The following is a 20,810-nucleotide window of genomic DNA, read 5'->3' as shown; positions in this document are numbered from 1 at the left end:
TCTTACAATTTGCTAGGCCCTCTCCCAATATATCATGTTTACATACTGAGATCGGGGCCTGCTTGTTATAGTCTGGTTCGGTAAATATTATTTTCAAAGAAATACCAAGGCAATTACAAATATTTAAAGAAGACTAGTGTTTCCATGCTCTTTCAATTTTCACTAAGTGTATGGAGTTTTTCATGGTTAAGTGAGGCCGTAGATAGCGCACTCGCCTTTCACAAGGACGACCGAGGTTCGATCCTTCGATCGAACGTGTTAGGTATTCGGACACTTGACCAACCATGTGGTGTTTCTTCGGGCACTTCGCTTTCCTCCCACATTAATAACCTCTTCTTGGTTCCATCCGGGCCACACAAAGTGATAAATATAACATAGATTTTATTTTGAATCCAATTCTTATATATTCTTTACTTTCAAGTCCTATTAGTAAAATCAAATACTTTGTATTCTATATCTGTACCCTATTTTTCTTAATATTTATTTCCGTGTTCTGTGTTCACCGGGCAATCAAGCTTCACGCGTAGTTTTGTTCTTTTAAACCGCTTTCTATTTTCTTATTTCGTATTTACACATAACAATATACGTCTGCATAACATCTAATTTACAAAAAAAAAATCAAAAAATTCTGAGTTCCTTTTTTCATTTCTAAAGTCTGGATATACTATAGAGCCCAGTTTAAGTACCATCATCATTGATAAGCTTTCGTTGCTGAGAGAATCACGATCATCTTTTGTGTCATTTAAAATGCCGTCAAATACAGGCATAAAACATATGTAGTGAATACATATTTTTTAGGTCATTTTGTCAAAGATTTTCATAACAATTAACGTTGAAAACTAACACAGAACAAAATACTCGACACAACCAAATAGTTTTGACATATTAAAACTTTATGTCGAATCGAATATTTTCAAAATCTTCGAAAACGAATAATATTTCATATTTAAGTATCACACCTACCATTTTACGTCTTAATTACATGAAATGTACGCAACAAATCCAATGTGAATAAGTTCTGTTCACATTTCAAAATACCTGCCGAGGTTTAGTACATTTCAGTATGTAAACATGTTTCTCTCAGTCCTGAGCGTGTATAATAGAACTGTCCAGGGTACAAAAGGGGTATACTTTTTGTTTTATCTTACACCCATTTACACGTGCGTGGCGTCACGATTGGACACAATGACGTAACGTCACGAAATTAGGACCGTTCAGATACAGATATGCGGATATTACGACACGTCTGAGCTAACTATGTTGATCGAAATGAGAAGAAAAACTCATTCATGCGCAGGAGTGTATGATAGGAAATCCCAAGTCGTGAGTGTTATCGAATTTTAAAACCCCTCCAGTGGAATATTCCTATCCTATATCCCTGGGCATCAAAGAGTCTTGTGACTTTCTTTACAGGGTCATACTTCACAGATTGTAATGAAATCATCACATATACTTTATAGTTGTCCTTCGTAGGGGCCGCGGTGGCCAGGTGGTTAAGGCGTCTACCATTCTGCTACCACCAGCCCTCCACCGCTGGGTCGCGGGTTCGAGACCTACGTGGGGCAGTCGCCAGGTACTGGCCGTCGGTCGGTGTTTTTTTCTCCGGGAACTCCGGCTTTCCTCCACCACCAAAACCTGGCACATCCTTAAATGACCATAGCTGTTAATAGGACGTAAAACACAAACAAACCAACGAATTACTTCGTATCACTTCTCTCCGTCTATAAGATTTTTCATTATGCAGAGAGTAAACTATTCCGTCTTTGCGTATTGCAGGGTTATCTTCTCTTGTGAGCAGGTATTGATTGTTACGTCATTGGTTTGTGAGAGTAACGTCATCAATTTTTGGGAAATCGATGTAATTTTCTCACACAACCCAATGACGTAACAAGCAATACCTGCTCACAGGAGAAAATAACTCTGCAATACGTAAAGACGGAATACGGAATGTAACATAGTTGAAATAAATGATCAAACTAAACAAAAATGTAGTGTCAATAACTACTCTCGAAACTTAGAATATAATCTCATATATTCGTTTGGGTAGGAATACATAGCATGATAAGTGGTTATATTTCAGTGCATACCAGAGTATGTGCCATAATTTCTATATAAAAACTATTATCAAACTATAAAATGTATATAATGGTGGTTAGTTTTGTATAGTCATGGTACTCAAAAAAGCTGTTCTGGGTTTCTTTTACAATCTATAAGTGAAAACATTTTACTTCACCGTCTATACATAGACACCACATCACGCCTTCGTCGTCAACATCCATTCTCCATAACCCTATACAATCACTGAGTACAGTCCTGATGTACCGACCATTTGTATGGTCTATCAATATGACATGACCACTATCGCAGCTTATCAGGATGTTTCCTTCTTTGTCAAAACATACATCATTTACATGTTGCATATCGTATCCAACATCACTCGTGTGTCCATCGGGATACGTTATAGTTCCACCTTCAATGCTTAATTTCTTCTTTAACCTATTGTCATAGAGAGCAATGATTCCTGGATAATCTAATGTACAGGCCATTATGTTCCTTGTTTGGGAACATTCTCTGATTACCCAAGCCTCATTACTACACTCAGTACTGTGCACCACCTCACCACTGACTGTATACAGCGTTAGTCTATTGTAATCTAGAACCAGCACGTCACCTGAACACGTAACACATAATAACAAGGGACGTGCATTGATAGTGAATTTTGTCTTCACTGTTCCAGTTGGCGACACACATCTAACTCTACCATTACGACATACAAACCAAACAGTGCTATCAATAGCTGACACACAAACACCACGTACACATTTCGACTTTAAATCAATGATGGTATGTTGATTACCATCCTTATTTATCTGCAACACACGTGTTGAGTTTAATCTTTTCCAGACATATAACTTGTTACCTACAGAACGGAAAACATCCAAACACCGACAACTCTCTGGTATCGTTATTTTATGTGTGATGTCTCTCATTGTTCTTTTCACGCTGACGTCAACACTTAAATCGCTCCCCCTGACACAAAGCGTATCATTATCCGTGTTGTTGCTGTCAGATTTCAACAGATTGACGTTTTCTTGACCACTCTGACAGTATTCCAAAAGTAGAGTTGTTTTATTTTTGGTCCCCTGTGTGCAAGTGTCGGGTTCTATTTCTGATGACACTGTAAAAACACGAGGACGTAACATCGTGTTGTCTACTGCTGAATCTGTCGGTTGTATACTCAAACCGTTTTCCTCAGGATTGAACATCATCTGTTCCCTGTGCTGTTGGTGTATCGTTTGTGATCCACCGTGTTGTCGTGGCGTTTCCGGTCTTGTATAAGTTGGATTTTGGTCGTTGAAAGTTGACACTGTAGGAATGGCAATTACCCTCTGTTTGTTGGGAAATTCTATTGCTGTAGCTTCAGCACAAAACCATTGGTCATTTGTATGTGTCATTGCTCTAATGCCATATACTGGTGGTTGATCTCTGACAGTTGATAGTGCTGATGTCCCATTGCCAAGTGGTTGAAGTTTGTGAGGTGGCGCTGTTTGTATCCCATAGCTCAAAGGTTGATCTTTGCTAATTGACTCTGTAGATATGCCATGGCTCAATGGTTGATCATTGTGATTTGATACTGTTGATATCGCACTGCTCTGTTGGTGATGATTATGAGTTGAATTTCCATAGCTCAGTGGCTGATAGTTTTGAGTTGACAACGCTGATATATCATTCGTCACTGCTATTTCCATGTGTCTTGACATTTGCGATGCTGAAAATGTTCGATCACCCTTCAATCCGTGATTCATTAACGGCACGACATTTGTACATGTGTCTGTTGAGACTCTGTTTACCTGATCACTGTTGTATGGTATTGTCGACCCGCTACAGTATACATATGTTTGACCGGGGAAGCTTGATGATGTTGAACCTCCGGACATCTCTTGAAAATGGTCTGTCGTCAAACACGCAGGTATTCGTCTATCGCCCACTGCTTCATTCCATTGATATTGGCTACCAGATGCGACTGTATAAGCACTGTGCGGTACTATGTCTCTCGTTACCCCTGGTCTGTTTGATGCATGCACGGACACGCTAGCTTTTGACAACTCAGCATGGTAAGGTATTTCTTCAAGAGCTCCCAATTGATCTAAAAGATGGGCAGGCCCGGGAAAAAGCACGAGATGCGCGTGAGCCTGTCCCTTTATCATATCGTCTGCTCGTGGTTCTGCTGTCATTACAGAAAGCCGTTCTGGTACCGGTAGCGATTTCAGACGACCTCGCTCTTTGTCTGTAAATGTATCTGTATCTTCTAACATAGATTCTAGAATCCTAATTTGGTCTTCAATTTTTTTGCTTGATTCAGATTTCTTTTCCAACAGACCATTGTAATGGGCAAAAACCGTTTCTATCTCCTTATCAATAGATTCCATATTTTCGACATGTACCTGTTTTTGATGTTTGATCTCCTTCTTCAAATTTTCTTCATGTTTCTTCGTTATTTTCTGAAGATACATCCTTTCGTTAGCCGCTAGGTACATCTTTAGGTCTGTAAAGGTGTGTTGCTGATGACTTTCTAGATGGCATTTGTAACATATAGGAAGTTCGCCACATGTCTTACAGAGGTATACCAGCTGTTCCTGTGTGTGTGATTGACATCGATCTACACCTCTGTAAATAAACACAATGATGAGAATGATGATAAAGAAGCCAGGCATGCCACAGGAAATTCAATAAGGAATTAATGCAAATGTCGAACTTAAAAGTTTAAGAAATATACATTATATATTTGTTCTTCAAGAAAGAAAAACAGTATTTTCGTCACTCTTTATTAACTTAATTATTCGCTAGGGAAGATGTATCATTTATCTTAAATGTATTTCAGCTCATAAAAGAAGAGCGCTACCTTAGGTCCATTGCTTCATGTTCAATCATATCATCAAAAACGTCCCGCTCGTCCGAATGAGATAGAAATGTGCTATTAGCTCGAGTAGGATCTCCAATGTTCATATGATCAGTGGGTGCTAGCAATGTTGTCCCTGAATGAGCTTTGCCGTTGGTACCTATTTTCTCATCTCTTTTACAAACAGAATTGAGCAAATGTGTTGTAGGACTTTCCACAGATGCATCATAGTTGGACGAAAGGGATTCGATGGTTACTGATCCTAGAACGGGTATGGTGGAACTGAAACAGAATACATTTTGTATCATCTAAGCCGTAGCTAGCCCATGCTTAGAATAAAAATATACATGCATTTATTGTACGTAACAAATAAACAGAAACCATTAGTAGTCACTAATCAACTGAAAACTTGAGACCCCTATCTATCATCATATTTTTATTTTTTAATACTTTCCGCGTGTATCTTTCTAGGATCCTCTGGTAAGCTCAATGTCAGAATAACCACTCACTTGTATCTTTAAATAGTAATGATAAACTACCAACATTTATAGTAGTATTGCAATCAAAGTAAGCATTTTGCTTCACCGTATAGCGATTTCGACCTGTGCTAATGCTGGAGGTAACACCTATATCTGTTTCTGTAAGCATGATAACGTCATATCTTTATGTTATGCAAAATATTAAGTCCCCTGGACTAATCTTTATAGTGTATTATTTTCATTATATTTCGTTGTATGTTGTTTTAGTATAGGACTATCAAACATTCCATATCTCGGGAAGACTTATATAGGCNTTTTTATTTTGTTTTTTATTTTGCACATTAAGTTACAATGACATTATCAAATCTCACAATGCCCAGCGATATTTCAGCAGCCGTCATGTTTATTTACATTGGATATTGTAGTTCCGGTCAGTGTTGTAATTAATACGCTAAGAATTGTGTCTCGTGCGGCATGGTAATTATGTCTCGTGCGGCATGGTAATTAAAGTCCCATCAACGACACAGCTCTCAAAGAGGCTATATAGTGACAATGCCATGCAAATGAAAATATATAGGCTTAAGCCTGTTGTCCTATCCTTCTTGAAAACAATAAAATATCTTGAATTGAATTGAATTTTGAACATTGACTTATATGACCTTTCTAAATGCAATACCAGAATTCAAAAACAACACTTTCGTCCAATCCTTATCGATACTTATGTGAATCCACTAAAGTATGTGTTCTGTGCATTTTTTTTGTATAAACTTTAACTACGCCTTTGTTGTTTGTATATAAATGAAGTTTTAACACATTTGACTCGAATGAACATAAAAGTCGATCAATGTTAATCCTTTGAACAAACTTAGGAGTCCTTAATCTGAACAGCTACTCGACAAATATCATTAACCTTACCCTGTTGATTATTTGGAGAAGTCTTTATTTCAAATTGAATCCGGACGTACACACGTACGGATGACGGACGACGGACGACGGACGCCGCGCCACGAAAAAGGCTTATGTGGCCGTTTTGACCATATGAACAAATGGTGTTCTTTTAACGTAACACTCCCGTCTGGCGTCAATCGAAAACCATTTGGGAATTTGACGTCACGCTATGATTAATCCCTGATTAATATAACAGCGTAACGGAAAAAACAGAATATTTTCCAATCGCAAACAACATCCATTTGTTATAATACTTGTATGTTTGAATCAACATTTCTATTTGGAACATTTGGTAACACTGTACACAATGAAAATATAAATATTCACAATTACTTGTCTATTTATGACTTTTTAGTGTTTTACTGAAAATCTAAACATTAAATTTCTTATCCAACATTTAAAAAACAAAAACCTTACCTAATTGAGTCGGTTATATGTTGCGATCCTGATTACTCGCGTTAAGGCCATATGAGCTAAATATGTTTTAATTAACATGTTATAAAATTGGAAATATTGTGGAAACAAACAGTGTTTTTTTACGGTGATACACTCCCGTCAGGTGTCAATCGGAAACCACTCAGAAATTTGACGGCGTCGCTCTATGACTGATCCCAGAATGCTCGTAATGTTAAGACCCGAATTTGTTTCGATCGAAAAAAATGTTCAATTGAAAGTATACTCGCTGTTTGTGGTTTAAATCAACATTTGTTTGTTTGGAAAATGTATCTTATCACAACACACAATGGAAATGTTCAGATTTTTAATTACTTGTCAATTTATAACTTTTAAGTAGTTAACTGAAAATTTAAACACAAATTTCTTATCCAATATTGTATCTATGGTTGTTGGAATTATCGGTGTTAAAAACCTTACCTGATTGAGTCGGTTATAGGTTGCGATCCTGATTGCTCGTGTTGCATTGGTAAGTCATCATTTTCTCTTGGTGTAGGTCTTCTATCGAGTGTTGGAAGAACAGCGACAAAATGATTTGGAGTCCATGACTTGGGCTCAACTTGCTTTCCGTGTGTGCTTGTCCACATGATATGGACGGTTTTACTTTTCTCCTGTCGAAACACTCGAGGCATGACCAGACGGTGGAGATCTGGTCTCACATTGTACCCACCATAAGATGGGTATATTGACAATGCTTGCACACCAAGAACGCTAGATAGTGCAAATATGCTCCACATACCATTAAAGCTGTTCGTCTTCAATATATTTTTCACATATTGCCGAAAAGCAAGCCGGACTCCGTCTTCTTCATGTGGGACAAACACATCTGAAAACAATGCCAGAGTCTTTGAAATATTGACTAGTCCTTGTTCTGTTCCTCTTTTTAGATAAGAATCATCTAAGTAATAATGTTCATATCGACACAGTTCTATGAACATCCGGACTCTTATTTCATTATGGTGTTTTTCATTTCCAAAAGCGAACAAACTGCCGACTCGTGGCAGACAGTTTCCATCGCCAACTGTTCTGATGGGAACAAAATCATCAGGTGCATCTTCGTGTGGATACAAGCTGGATGCGACATTATCCAATTGATATCCCGTCACGTCGAGTGTTGGGAGATTTTCTATAGGGTACATTTCTTCGATTTGATGTGAGAATTCATTACACTTCATTTGTAACAAATCAAAGTCCTCCACTTCAGACAATGAAGCTTGTATTCTTTTAAAATATGCTTCTCTTCCTTCGCCACCAGTAACAGAAATAGACGCCATGCCTTCAGCTCCTTTATTGCCACACTGTTCGGTCAACGGTTTGCTTTTCTTGTGCCAGCTGTAAGTATAAATAGCAGGTATAACTGTGCACTATCCTGCATATGAGCGGTGGTGAAAACTTCATACGAAGCTCGGAAAGTTAAGAGTTACAAACTTATATGCAGTGTCATCAATCAAAGACCAAGGAGGAAGATCGTTAAAAATGTACTACTTCTTTTCAAAATTTCAACCAATGATCCTTACATCTTATTGACATTCATGTTGACGGTGAGGGGTACAGGGGGTGGAGTGAAATGGGTGAGATCTTAAAAAAGGTTACTAGGATCAGCCGCTTCGTTGATATGAGTGCATGAACAGGAATCTGTAATGACAGTTAGTTAGTTGAAATTTGCATAGTTAAATTTAATGTTTTCCTCTCACATCATGCGCATTATCAACTGCCAAATACTTACTTGTTACCATCGAAGTTATAGAGTAACACAGGACCACCTTCTTCCTCGATTTCGGCTAATTCGCAAACACTATCTACTGGTCCCTTATCCAAATCTGTATCCATACTAACATGGAATGTGTTAGGATTCGACACTGGTAGTATAGCAAGCTCTCCAGAAGATCTCACATCATCAGAAATAGCTGGTACCCTACCTCTGTCGTTGACAGCTGCTATATTCAATGGGAGAAGTGTAACATTGCACTTTGCCGACTTCTTACGTTCCCGAAATCTCTTTTGTCTTTTCTTACTCAATTCCCTGTCATGCTGTTTCTTCTCTTCAGAACGTGACTGCCTTGCCTTCCGTTTTCGTTTTCGTTCTTGTTCCCAATAGTCTGCATCATCTTTACGCTTTGTGCGCCATTCTTTAGATCTGATGGAACTTACAGATGCCATGATCTCATTATATCAAAATCAATCTAAGGTTTTGCTTGGAAGAGTATATGCCTGATGAAAATGAGTTCACGTCTATGTAACATCCATAGCGTTTTTTGCGTCGTTTTTACTCGTTGTTGTATCAAATGTCTTCACAAGCCATGTTTCACAACGTTTCACCTGAAATATCAGAATTAGCGTTTAACACATAGTCATGTGGAACAATGAAATAAGTCAATGTTGTTACAATAATATATTTGTTTGTTTATTTATCTATTTAGTGTCTTCTGTTGCATACAGTGCTTGAAATTTGAACGACGATATAAAGTTGTTTTTGTAAACTATTTTCTAGCATATTTCGTGCAACGAAAGCAATATATAAAGAGCGAGATATACTGAGAGTGAAACAGTGAGAATAATCGAGTTCCCGGTTGACAATAATCTCTGTTGAGTTTAGTGGTAAGATTTCCCTGCATACTCTAGACATTTCTAAATAAGAACACACTGTGCCTGGCTTCTGGCCGACTAGTTTTTGTTTGTATACCAGGCTGAAATTGTCGAAGTGTTTCTCAGGACCAGTAATAAATACATATCCCTTTAATTTCACATTCAAATGTCGACGAGATGTTGGATTAAAATAAATTAGTATATACCCTCTTGAACTTGAAATCAAAGACCATTCAGCAGAAATTTCTAAAATATTACTTAAAGTATGACCAACAGGGCCAGTTTACTACTAAGCTGTACAATGAGGAAGACAATTTTCAATTTTCCGTTAGTGAACATTCCCTTTCTGGAGAGTAACATCCTGGCTTTCACATCCTACAGTGTATACATGTTGCTGGTTCTGTGTTCAAGAATGTGTTCCGAATATTATGATTTCCGTAAAAGATGTTTTCACTACCGTTATTCTCTTAACCTTTCGATACTCCTGATCTTTTTTCCCTTCTGCTTTTTCAAAGGTCAACATGTAAATCTTATGAGTTCAAATTTCGGTTTTGTTGACGTTTCGTTATTCACGTTTCTATTTAAATAGGTAACTTTTAACAAACTGAAATTCAATAAATACACCAATTAAGAAGCAATAGTCTACAGGACAAATATTATGTTAGAGATTGAAGTATGTTAATATCATTTTTTGTGCAAATTGATTATGCATAAATAATTTATGTAAATAAGTATACTATAAAGAAGAGCTTAGGCAAAAGATGATATACACAAACACAATACTCTTCGAATTTGGGAAATTGCATTTTCTATACACACATTGCAAATTTTGAAACTATTTACACAAAACGATTGCATTGGTTTAACCTTTTAACAAATCCACGTTGCTTTTCTCTACCAACACCAACAACGAAAACGACTGTTATGCGCAGTGTGTCGCAAGTCTTATTTCAAGGTATTTAAATTTAAATCAAATACAATTGTATACTTTACAGCTATTTATAGGCGAGCCAGTATATAATAGATAAAACAAATGTGTATTTTCCAAAATTCCTTCCGATTAGTTTTCATTCATATGACATGTAGGAAGAATATTTTGTTAATATCAGTATATATGAAGTCTTGGTAACAACAGTTGGTGTCATGTATATTTAAAGGAAAATATAAATAGCTGTGCGGTAACATCTTAATATGGATATAGAGTTCAAAATGGAAATACCCCGACCTATTTTTAGATTAGACGTACAGTACAAGCGCGTTGTTCTCTTTAAATATGAAACATGATGTATATGTACACACATAGATATTTTATTATCTTAATTGAAATAAAGAACGATTCCTAATCTACATTTGAATTATCCAATTAAAGTAATCAGGGTTTTTTTGTAACATGTAAAATCGAGTATTTAGAGTGAAAGTTGTTTTAAGGCAAGCAGTGTTTGTGAGATATTTTATGTGATGATCACAAACAGATTTATACGAAACTAAAAACATGTCCATGTATAAAATAACAAATTGAAACGAAAATGACAGGTTACATGAAAGACATTATTAATTATAACTGTTGATTGTACTTACAATTTCATCGTCGATTAAAACATTCCAGAAGTTATCCGTCCAAAAGTTGAACAAAAGTTCTGAAGAAAATGTGATATTATATTCACCAATAAACCATGAACGGTATCTGAATTAATTCTGACGTGTTCTGAATAATGGAACCTGGTAAAACCTTTGGCTAAAACTCAAGTATGCAGGGTATTTAACTGTATTGTAATCATTGTTATAATTACAATTGTTTAAATGTCAAATGTGCTATTGTGACTATGATTCATATTTACACTTGAGCACATATATAATTCTTGTGTCTGTTAATCTGGCAATATCTTCAATTTAAATCTGACCTCTCGGGTGAGTGCTACTCCTAAAATATGTAATCAAATGATTTAAGCTTCACAACTAACCGAAAACACTTGTTTCGTTTCCCGAATAATAATTTCCTCCAATTAAATTGGATCGTGTATTAGGTCTTCACACGACACCACAATAACACATTAACAAATTTAAAAAAGAAAAACACCATATGGAATTTTTGACAGGGAAATCAAAATGAATTTTTAAAGAAATTTGAATCTTTTATCATCCAAACCAATTAACATAAAAACGATGTCCGATCTCCTTTAACTAGTGTTTGGGAAAAAAGTGATTTGCTTCAATCAATTTCACTAATCACAGGCAATGTACATGTCGGAACAGTCTACCATTATTCAACATAAGTCTGAATCCTATAAAGAGCACCAAAACATTTGGTCAAAAGTACCTCTGATCAGTCTACGGTTACCAAATTAACACAGAACGATGTAGGTAACGAAATGACATGAGAGCTGTGTAAGAGACATGGAATCATGGAAAGATGTAGATGAAGAATGGGACATGAGAGCTGAGCTAGAGTAATGTACAGATGTAAATGAAGAATGGAACATGAGAGCTGAGTTAGAGACATGGACAGGTGTAAATGGGGAATGGGACATGAAAGCTGTGTAAAAGACATGGAAATATTTAGATAAGGAAAGGGACCTAAAGGTTTTGTTGGAGACATGAGCAGAAGCAGATAGACAAAGGGAGCTTAGATCTGTGTTAGGGACATAGACATATGAAGATACATATAAGGACCTAAGACCCGTGTTAGAGACATCAACAGATGTAGACAAAGAGTTCGGCCTGAGAGCTGCGTTAGAGACATGTGCAGATATATTTAAAGACAGGGAACTAAGAGCTTAGGTAGAGACATGGACAGATGTATATAAAGACAGGGACCTGACAGTTTCGGTAGAGACATTGACAGATGTAGATTGAGACAGGGACCTGACAGCTTAGGTAGTTACATGGACAGATGTAGATAAAGAAAGGGACCTGACAGCTTCGGTAGAGACATTGACAGATGTAGATTAAGACAGGGACCTGACAGCTTAGGTAGAGACATTGACAGATGTAGATTAAGACAGGGACCTGACAGCTTAGGTAGAGACATGGACAGATGTATATAAAGAAAGGGACCTGACAGCTATGTTAGAGACATTGACAGATGTAGATTAAGACAGGGACCTGACAGCTTCGGTAGAGACATGGACATATGTATATAAAAAGGGACCTGACAGCTTAGGTAGAGACATTGACTGATGTATATAAAGAAAGGGACCTGACAGCTTAGGTAGAGTCATGGACAGATGTATATAAAGAAAGGGACCTGACAGCTTCGGTAGAGACATTGTCAGATGTAGATTAAGACAGGGACCTGACAGCTTAGGTAGAGACATGGACAGATGCATATAAAGAAAGGGACCTGACAGCTTTGGTAGAGACATTGACAGATGTAGATTAAGACAGTGACCTGACAGCTTCGGTAGAGACATGGACATATTTAGATAAAGACAGGGATCTTACAGTTTAGGTAGAGACATGGACATATGTATATAGAGAAAGGGACCTGACAGCTTAGGTAGAGAAATTGACAGATGTAGTTAATGAAAGGGACCCGACAGCTTAGGTAGATACATCGACAGATGTAGATAAAGACAGGGACCTGACAGCTTCGGTAGAGAAATTGACAGATGTAGTTAATGAAGGGACCCGACACCTTAGGTAGATACATCGACAGATGTAGATAAAGACATGGACCTGACAGCTTCGGTAGAGACATGGACAGATGTATATAGAGAAAGGGACCTGACAGCTTCGGTAGAGAAATTGACAGATGTATATAAAGAAAGGGATTTGACAGCTTAGGTAGAAACATAGACATATGAAGATAAAGACAGGGACCTGACAGCTTAGATATAGACATTGACAGATGTAGATTAGGCCGGGCCCTGACAGCTTCGGTAGAGACATTGACAGATGTAAATTACGACAGGGACCTGACAGCTTAGATACAGACATGGACAGATGTAGATAAAGACAGGGATCCAACAGCTTTGTTTGAGACATTGACATATATAGATGAAGAAGGGGACCTGACAACTGTTTATAGGCGAGCCAGTTTATAATAAATAAAATAAAGAACCGATTAGTTTTCATTCAAATGAAGGAAGATTCTTTAGTTTAATATAAGTATATATAAAGTAGGTGTCATGTGTATTTTTAAGAAACTATTAATAGCTTTACGGTACCATCTTAATATGGATATGAATTCCAAACTGGAATTACCCCGACCTATTTTAGAAGAGAAATACAGTGTATGGCATGTACACAAAAAAGCTACCAGTACTTTGATTTCTTTAAAAACATGATGCAGATTACAACAATACTACAAAATATGATATATAGATGTACACACATATACATTTTATCAGCTTCAAGCATTAAGAACCAACACGAAACTGCATGTGATGTGTCCAATAAAAACTATCAATTTTTTTATGAAAGGTCAAATCGAAGAACTTACGCGAAAGGTGTTTTAATGCAAGCAGTGTTTGTGAGTTAACTTAGGTTATGATCACAAACAGACTTTACATGAAACTAAAAACATGTTCAAGAATAAAGGAACCAATTTAAAAGAAAATGACAGGTAACATGAAAACCATTATAAATTATAGCTGTAGTATTGTACTTACAATATCATCGTCGATTAAAACATTCTGGAAGTTTTTCGCCTAAATGTTGGACAATAGTTCTGAAGAAAATGGCTGCTGTACTGTTCAAAGCTAAAGCACTTCGTTAAGTTATATAATGATAATTTTAACTGCTATGATGCTCGGCTGACGTATATTCACCAATAAATCATGAACGGTATCTGAAAATAATTGTGACGTGTTCGGAAAAATGGCACCTGTAAAAACCTTTGGCTGAAACTCAAGTATATGGGATATTTTAATGAACTGCAATAATTATTATAATTACGACAGTTTAAATGTCAACGATTTTATTTTGACTATCACTCATATTTAGAAATAAGTAAATAGATCACTTTTGTATTCGTATATCTGGCAATATTTTCAATTTAACTGTGACCTCTTGGGTAAGTGCTTCTCCTAAAATATATGACTTATTAATTTAAGCTACACAACTGACCTGAAACACGCGTTTCTTATCCCGAAAATAAATTTCCTCTCATTTACATGGAACGTATATTAGGTCTACAAACGACACCACAATTACACGTAAAAATAAAACCCCACACAATACATGGATTTTTTAAGTCATCAGAATGAATGGATTTTAGAAGAAATTTGAATAGTTTACCATCCAAACCAATTTACACAAAACGATTTCTGATCTCCACTTTATATGGCTTCATTGAAAGAAAATTGATTTGCTTCAATAAATATTACCAATGGATATGTGGGTACCATTATTCTACAGAAGTCTGAATCCTTTAAATAGCACCAAACATTTGGTCAAGAATATCCCTGATCATTTTACGGTTACGAAATCAACATAGAAAGATGTAGGTAACGAAAGGACATATGAGCAGTGATAGAGTCATATAGAGATGAAAATAAAGAAAAGGAACTGGGAGTTTTGTTAAATACATGGATAGATGAAGATAAAGAAAGATAACTTAAAGCTATGATAGCGACACGGAAAGATGTAAGTAAGGAAAGTGACATGAGAGCTTTGTAAGAGACATAGACAGATGTAAATAAAGACATAGACCTAAGAGATGTGATAGAGATATAAAAATATGTAGATAAAGAAAGGGACTTGACAGCTGTATAGGAGACATAGACAGGTGTAGATAAAGAAAGGGACCCGACATCTGTGTTAGAGACATGCCCAGTAAATAAAGACATCATATCATATCGGCAACGACTGATAGGTGCAGTGTGTCGCAAGTCTTATTTCAAGGTATATACTTTTAAATATAATTCAATTGTATACTTTACATCTGTTTATAGGCGAGCCAGAATATACAATAAATGTGTATATTCAAATATTTCTCACGACCAGTTTTCATTCAAATGTAGAAATATTATTTAGCTTAGTATATGTTTAAGTAAAGTTTCGGTAACAACAGTAGGTGTCATGTTTATATTTAGGAAAGAACTAATAGCAATGCTGTAACATCTTAATATGGATATTAAGTCCTTAATGGAAATACACCGACTTATTTTTAGAGGATGATAACAATGTATGGCGTGGACACATAAATAGCTTCAAGTGATTTATTCTCTTTTTAAAAAACATGACACATTGTACAATAATGATATGAAACATGATATATAGATGTACACATATAGATATTTTATCAGCTTCAAGCATTAAGAACTAACCAGAAACTGCGTGTGATTTATCCAATAAAAGCAATCAATATCTTTGTTATAGGTCAAATAGAGGAACTAATACGAAAAGTGTTTTAATGGAAGCAGTGTTTAGGAGTTTGTTTTATGTGATGATCATTAACAGACGTTACATTTAGCTAAAAATATGGACCTGCATAAACGAACGAATTTAAAAGAAAATGACAGGTAATATGAAAGGCATTGTAAATTTACTATTGCATTGTACTTACAATATAATCGTCGAGTATGTGGGGTATTTAACTGTACGATAATAAATACTATAAGTATAACCCCGTGTGATTTCTACTTGTATAGTCTTTAGGTAAGGTAGATCTCCTGGAGGAGTTAAGATATAAAAAACACAATTCTTGGATATTTTAAAAATCTAAATTAATTTTAAAAGAAATTGAATAGTTTACCATCCTAACCAATTTATTAAAAAAACGATGTCCGATCTCCACTTAATACGGATTCTTTGAAAGAAAATTGATTTGCTGCATTCTTCCATTCACCAATATAATAAGCACCAAACCGTTTGGTTAAAACATTCTCTGATAAGTCAACGGTTACCAAATCAACTCAGTTTCATTTGCGACCGAAAAGAAAAGAAGGAGAGATGGGAGAGTAATTTAATTGTAAAGAGAAAAGTAAGAGAGTGGACGGTGTAGATAAAAATGGGGGTCCGAGAGCTTTGTTCGAGACATGGAAAGACGTAGATAATAAGAGACCTGAGAGCTGTGTTGGAGGCAGAGATATGCAAATAATGTAAAGGACATGTGAGCTTTGTTAGAGACATGGACAAAATAGATGAAACAAGGGACCTGAGTGCTGCGTCAGAATTATGGACAGATTTAGCTATGGAAATGGACATGAGAGATGAATCGAGACATGGAAAGATGTACATGACGTAATGGACCTGAGAGCTGTGTTAGAACCGAGACATGGAAAGATGTACATGACGTAATGGACCTGAGAGCTGTGTTAGAACCAATGAAAGAGGTAGATCAAGGAAGGGACTTGAGTGCTATGTCAGAGTCATGGAGAGATGTAGATAATAAGAGACCTGAGAGCTGTGTTAGTGGCAAAGAGATATGCAAATAATGTAAAGGACATGTGAGCTTTATTAGAGACATTGACAAAATAGATTAAACAAGGGACTTGAGTGCTGTGTCAGAATTATGGACAGATGTAGCTAAAGAAATGGACATGAGAGCTGAATCGAGACATGGAAAGATGTACATGACGTAATGGACCTGAGAACTGTGTTAGAGACATTGACCGATGTAGCTAAAGTAATGGACCTGAGAGCTGTGTTAGAACCAATGAAAGAGGTAGATAAAGGAAGGGACTTGAGTGCTATGTCAGAGTCATGGAGAGATGTAGCTACAGAAATGGAACTGACGGCTTAGTAAGAGACATAAAAAGACGTAGATAAAGAAAGGGACCTAAGAGCTGTGTAGGACACATGGAGATATGTAGATAAAGAAGGGAACCTAAGACATCAACACATGAAGATACAGTAAAGGACCTGACAGCTGTATTTGAGACATGGACAGATGTAGATAAAGAAATGGACCTGAACAGCGTGTTAAAAACATAGGCTGATGTAGATAAAGAAAGGGACCTGAAACGTGTGTTAGATATGGACAGATGTAGATAAAGATATTGACATTTCAAGGTATTGAAATTTAAATCATATACAATTGTATACCTTACATCTATTTATATTCATGCCAGTATATATTTAATACAATAAATGTGTATATTTCAAAATTGCTTACGATTAGTTTTCATTCAAATGTAGGAAGATTCCGTATATATATATAATTTTGTAATAACAATAGGTGTCATGTTTATTTTTAGGAAAAATATTAATAGCTGTGCGGTAACATCTTAATATGGATATAGAGTTCAAAATGGAAATACCCCGACCAATTTTAGAGGATGGCGTGTATACAAAAATAGCTTCAAAAATCACGACGCATAATACAATAATGATATGAAACATGATATATAGATGTACACTCAGGAGTTTGTTTATGAGATGATCATTAACAGACGTTACCTTTATCTCAAAATATATACATGCATCAAAGAACCAATTTAAAAGAAAATGACAGGTAACATGAAAGGCATTGTTGATTTGCTGTTGCATTGTACTTACAATAAAATCGTCGATTAAAGCATTCCGAAAGTTATTTGTCGAAACGGTGAATAATATATCTGACGAAAATGGCTGCTGCACCGTTCAGAGTCTTAAACACTTGGTGATGTCATANTTCACCAATACAACATGCCTGGTATCTGCATTAATTGTGACGTGTTCTGACAAATGAAACCTGGTAATACCTGTGGCTGAAACCCGAGTATGTGGGGTATTTAATTGTTTTGTAATACAGGTAGATTAAATAAAACAGGGGTTTAAATATCAGAGCTGTTAGCTTAACTGAAATTGCGTCTTTGTTTAAATTTCAAATTTTCTATTTTGACAATAATTCATATTTAAACCTTAAGTAAATAAATCATGCTTGTGTCCGTATATCTGGCAATATTTTCAATTTAATTGTGACCTCTAGGTTAAGTGCTTCTCCTAAAGTATATGATCAATTAATTTAAGCTACACAACTGACATGAAACACGCGTTTCCTATCCCGAAAAATAATTTCCTCTCATTTACTTGGAACGTGTATTAGGTCTACACACGACACCATATTAACACTTAAAATAAAAATAAAAACACAATATATGGAATTTCGACGAAAAAATCAATATGAATATTAGAAGAAACATTTATCTTTTACTATCCAAACCTATTTTCACGAAACGATTTCCGATCTACACTAAATATGGCTTCCTTGAAAGAAAAATTGATTTGATGTATTCTTCTATTCATCTATGTAAAAAACACCAAAACATTTGGTGAAACCATTCTCTGATCAGCAACGGTTACCAAATCTATTTACAACTGAACAGAAAAGAAGGGGAGAAGAGTTATATTGTAAAGTGATGAGTCAGAGATAGAACGGTTGTAGATAAAGAATGGGGACCTGAAAGCTTAGTTAGAGAAAAAATGGAAATAAGTAGAAAACTAAAGATACCTGAGAGCTGTGTTGGAGAAATGGAGATATGCAGGTAATGCAAGGGACATGTTAGCTTTTTAGAGACATCGAATAAAGTAGATAAAGAAAGGGACCTGAGAGCTGTGTAAGAGACATGGAGAGATGTAGATAAAGAAAGGGACCTGAGAGCTATGTAAGAGATATGGAGAGATGTATATAAGGAAAAGGGACCTGAGAGCTGTGTAAGAGATATGGAGAGATGTAGATAAAGAAAGGGAACTGAGAGCTGTGTAAGAGACATGGAGAGATGTAGATAAAGAAAGGGACCTGAGAGCTGTGTAAGAGACATGGTGAGATGTATATAAGGAACCAGTCAAGAGAGCTTTGTAAGAGACATGGAGAGATGTATGTAAGGAAAGGGACCTGAGAGCTGTGTAAGAGACAAGGAGAGATGTATATAAGGAAAGGTATCTGAGAGCTGTGTGAGAGACATGGAGAGATGTATATAAGGAAAGGGACCTGAGAGCTGTGTAAGAGACATGAAGAGATGTAGATAGAGAAAAGGACCTAAGAGCTGTGTAAGAGACATGGAGAGATGTAGATAAGGAAAGGGACCTGAGAGCTGTGTAAGAGACATGAAGAGATGTAGATAGAGAAAGGGACTTGAGAGCTGTGTAAGGGACATGGAGAGATGTAGATAAAGAAAGGGACATGAGAGCTGTGTAAGAGATAGGGAGAGATGTAGATAAAGAAAGGGACCTGAGAGCTGTGTAAGAGACATGGAGAGATGTAGATAAGGAAAGGGACCTGAGAGCTGTGTAAGAGACAAAGAGAGATGTAAATAAAGATATAGACCTAAGAGATGTGATAGAGATATAAATAGATGTTGATAAAGAAAGGGAAGTGACAGCTGTGTTAGGGACGTGGACAGGTGTAGACAAAGAAAGGAATCTAAGAGCTGTATCGTATAAGAGACATTGACAGATTTAAATATAGAAGGGGTTGTGACAGCTGTATCATAGACATGGACAGATGTAAATAAAGACATCATATCATATCGGCAACGACTGATAGGTGCAGTGTGGTGCAAGTCTTATTTCAAGGTATTTACTTTTAAAATAAAATACAATTGTATACTTTACATCTGTATATAGGCGAACCAGAATATAACTAATACAATAAATGTGTATATTCAAAACTTTCTTACGACCAGTTTTCATTCCAATGGAGGAAGAATATTTAGCTTAGTATAAGTAAAGTTTCGGTATCAACAGCAGGTGTCATGTTTATTTTTAGGAAAATATTAATAGCCATGCGGTAACATCTTAATATGGATATAAAATCCTAAATGGAAATACCCCGACTTATTTTTAGAGGAGGCAAACAGTGTATGGCGTGGACACAAGAATAGCTAAAAGTGTTTTGTTCTTTTTTAAAAACATGACGCATTGTACAATAATGATATGAAACATGATATATAGATGTATACACATATATATTTTATTAGCTTCACTAATACGAAAGATGTTTTAATGCAAGCAGTGTTTAGGAGTTAGTTTATGTAATGATCTTTAACAGACATTACATTCAGCTCAAAATATGTACATGCATAAAAGAACTAAATCAAAAGAAAAAGACAGGTAACATGAAAGACATTGTTGATTTGCTGTTGCATTGTACTTACAATAAAATCGTCGATTAAAGTATTCCGAAAGTTATTTGTCGAAACGGTGAATAATATATCTGACGAAAATGGCTGCTGCACCGTTCAAAGTCTTAAACACTTGGTGATGTCATTTAATGTTATGTTGAACTGCTGTGATATTCTGCTGTTATATATTCACCAATATACCATGAACAGTATCTGCATTAATTGTGACGTGTTCTGACAAATGGAACCTGGTAATACCTGTGGCTGAAACCCGAGTATGTGGGGTATTTGTTTTGTAATACAGGTAGATTAAATAAAACAAGGGTTTAAATATTAGAGCTGTTAGCTTAACTAAAATTGCGTCTTTGTTTAAATTTCAAATTTTCTATTTTGACAATAATTCATATTTAAACTTAAGTAAATAAATCATGCTTGTGTCCGTATATCTGGCAATAG

At 36.0% G+C, this 20,810-nt stretch overlaps 2 protein-coding genes across 4 annotated transcripts in view; both read right to left on the bottom strand.

Annotated features, from left to right (window-relative positions):
- Positions 1-1,902: 1,902 nt before the first annotated feature.
- LOC110447792 lies at positions 1,903-20,592 on the bottom strand. Of its 3 annotated transcripts, XM_021493707.1 has the most exons (6): positions 20,388-20,592; positions 10,945-11,003; positions 8,507-9,099; positions 7,201-8,112; positions 4,904-5,182; positions 1,903-4,668 (listed from the first exon to the last, which is right to left on the bottom strand). In XM_021493707.1, exons 3-6 carry the CDS (start codon positions 8,938-8,940, stop codon positions 2,208-2,210), a joined length of 4,086 nt encoding a protein of 1,361 aa, XP_021349382.1. In that variant the 5' UTR covers positions 8,941-9,099; positions 10,945-11,003; positions 20,388-20,592; the 3' UTR covers positions 1,903-2,207. The 3 variants fall into 3 exon arrangements, with proteins under 3 accessions (XP_021349382.1, XP_021349380.1, XP_021349379.1); XM_021493705.1 differs by lacking the exon at positions 10,945-11,003; XM_021493704.1 differs by lacking the exons at positions 10,945-11,003; positions 20,388-20,592 and adding an exon at positions 17,809-17,887.
- The window catches only part of LOC110447813, a 37,345-nt gene continuing 25,630 nt past the window's right edge, over positions 9,096-20,810 (bottom strand). Inside the window, exon 6 of the mRNA XM_021493752.1 lies at positions 9,096-9,099. Coding sequence (XP_021349427.1) covers positions 9,096-9,099 — 4 coding nt within the window. The remainder of the gene's footprint in view (positions 9,100-20,810) is intronic.

The sequence above is a fragment of the Mizuhopecten yessoensis genome, unplaced genomic scaffold (assembly GCF_002113885.1).
Source record: "Mizuhopecten yessoensis strain PY_sf001 unplaced genomic scaffold, ASM211388v2 scaffold3621, whole genome shotgun sequence".
NCBI lineage: Eukaryota > Metazoa > Mollusca > Bivalvia > Pectinida > Pectinidae > Mizuhopecten > Mizuhopecten yessoensis.
This window is presented reverse-complemented; position numbering and strand designations above follow the sequence as displayed.

What these genes read in the sequence shown, in the direction of transcription:
- LOC110447792 (XM_021493707.1), bottom strand. Translation starts at nt 8,940, where the DNA reads ATGGCATCTGTAAGTTCCATCAGATCTAAAGAATGGCGCACAAAGCGT. An exon ending in TATAACTTCGATGGTAACAA is followed by an intron (nt 8,113 to 8,506) that starts GTAAGTATTTGG and finishes TTATACTTACAG; the next exon opens with CTGGCACAAGAAAAGCAAAC. An exon ending in CCTATAACCGACTCAATCAG is followed by an intron (nt 5,183 to 7,200) that starts GTAAGGTTTTTA and finishes ATTCTGTTTCAG; the next exon opens with TTCCACCATACCCGTTCTAG.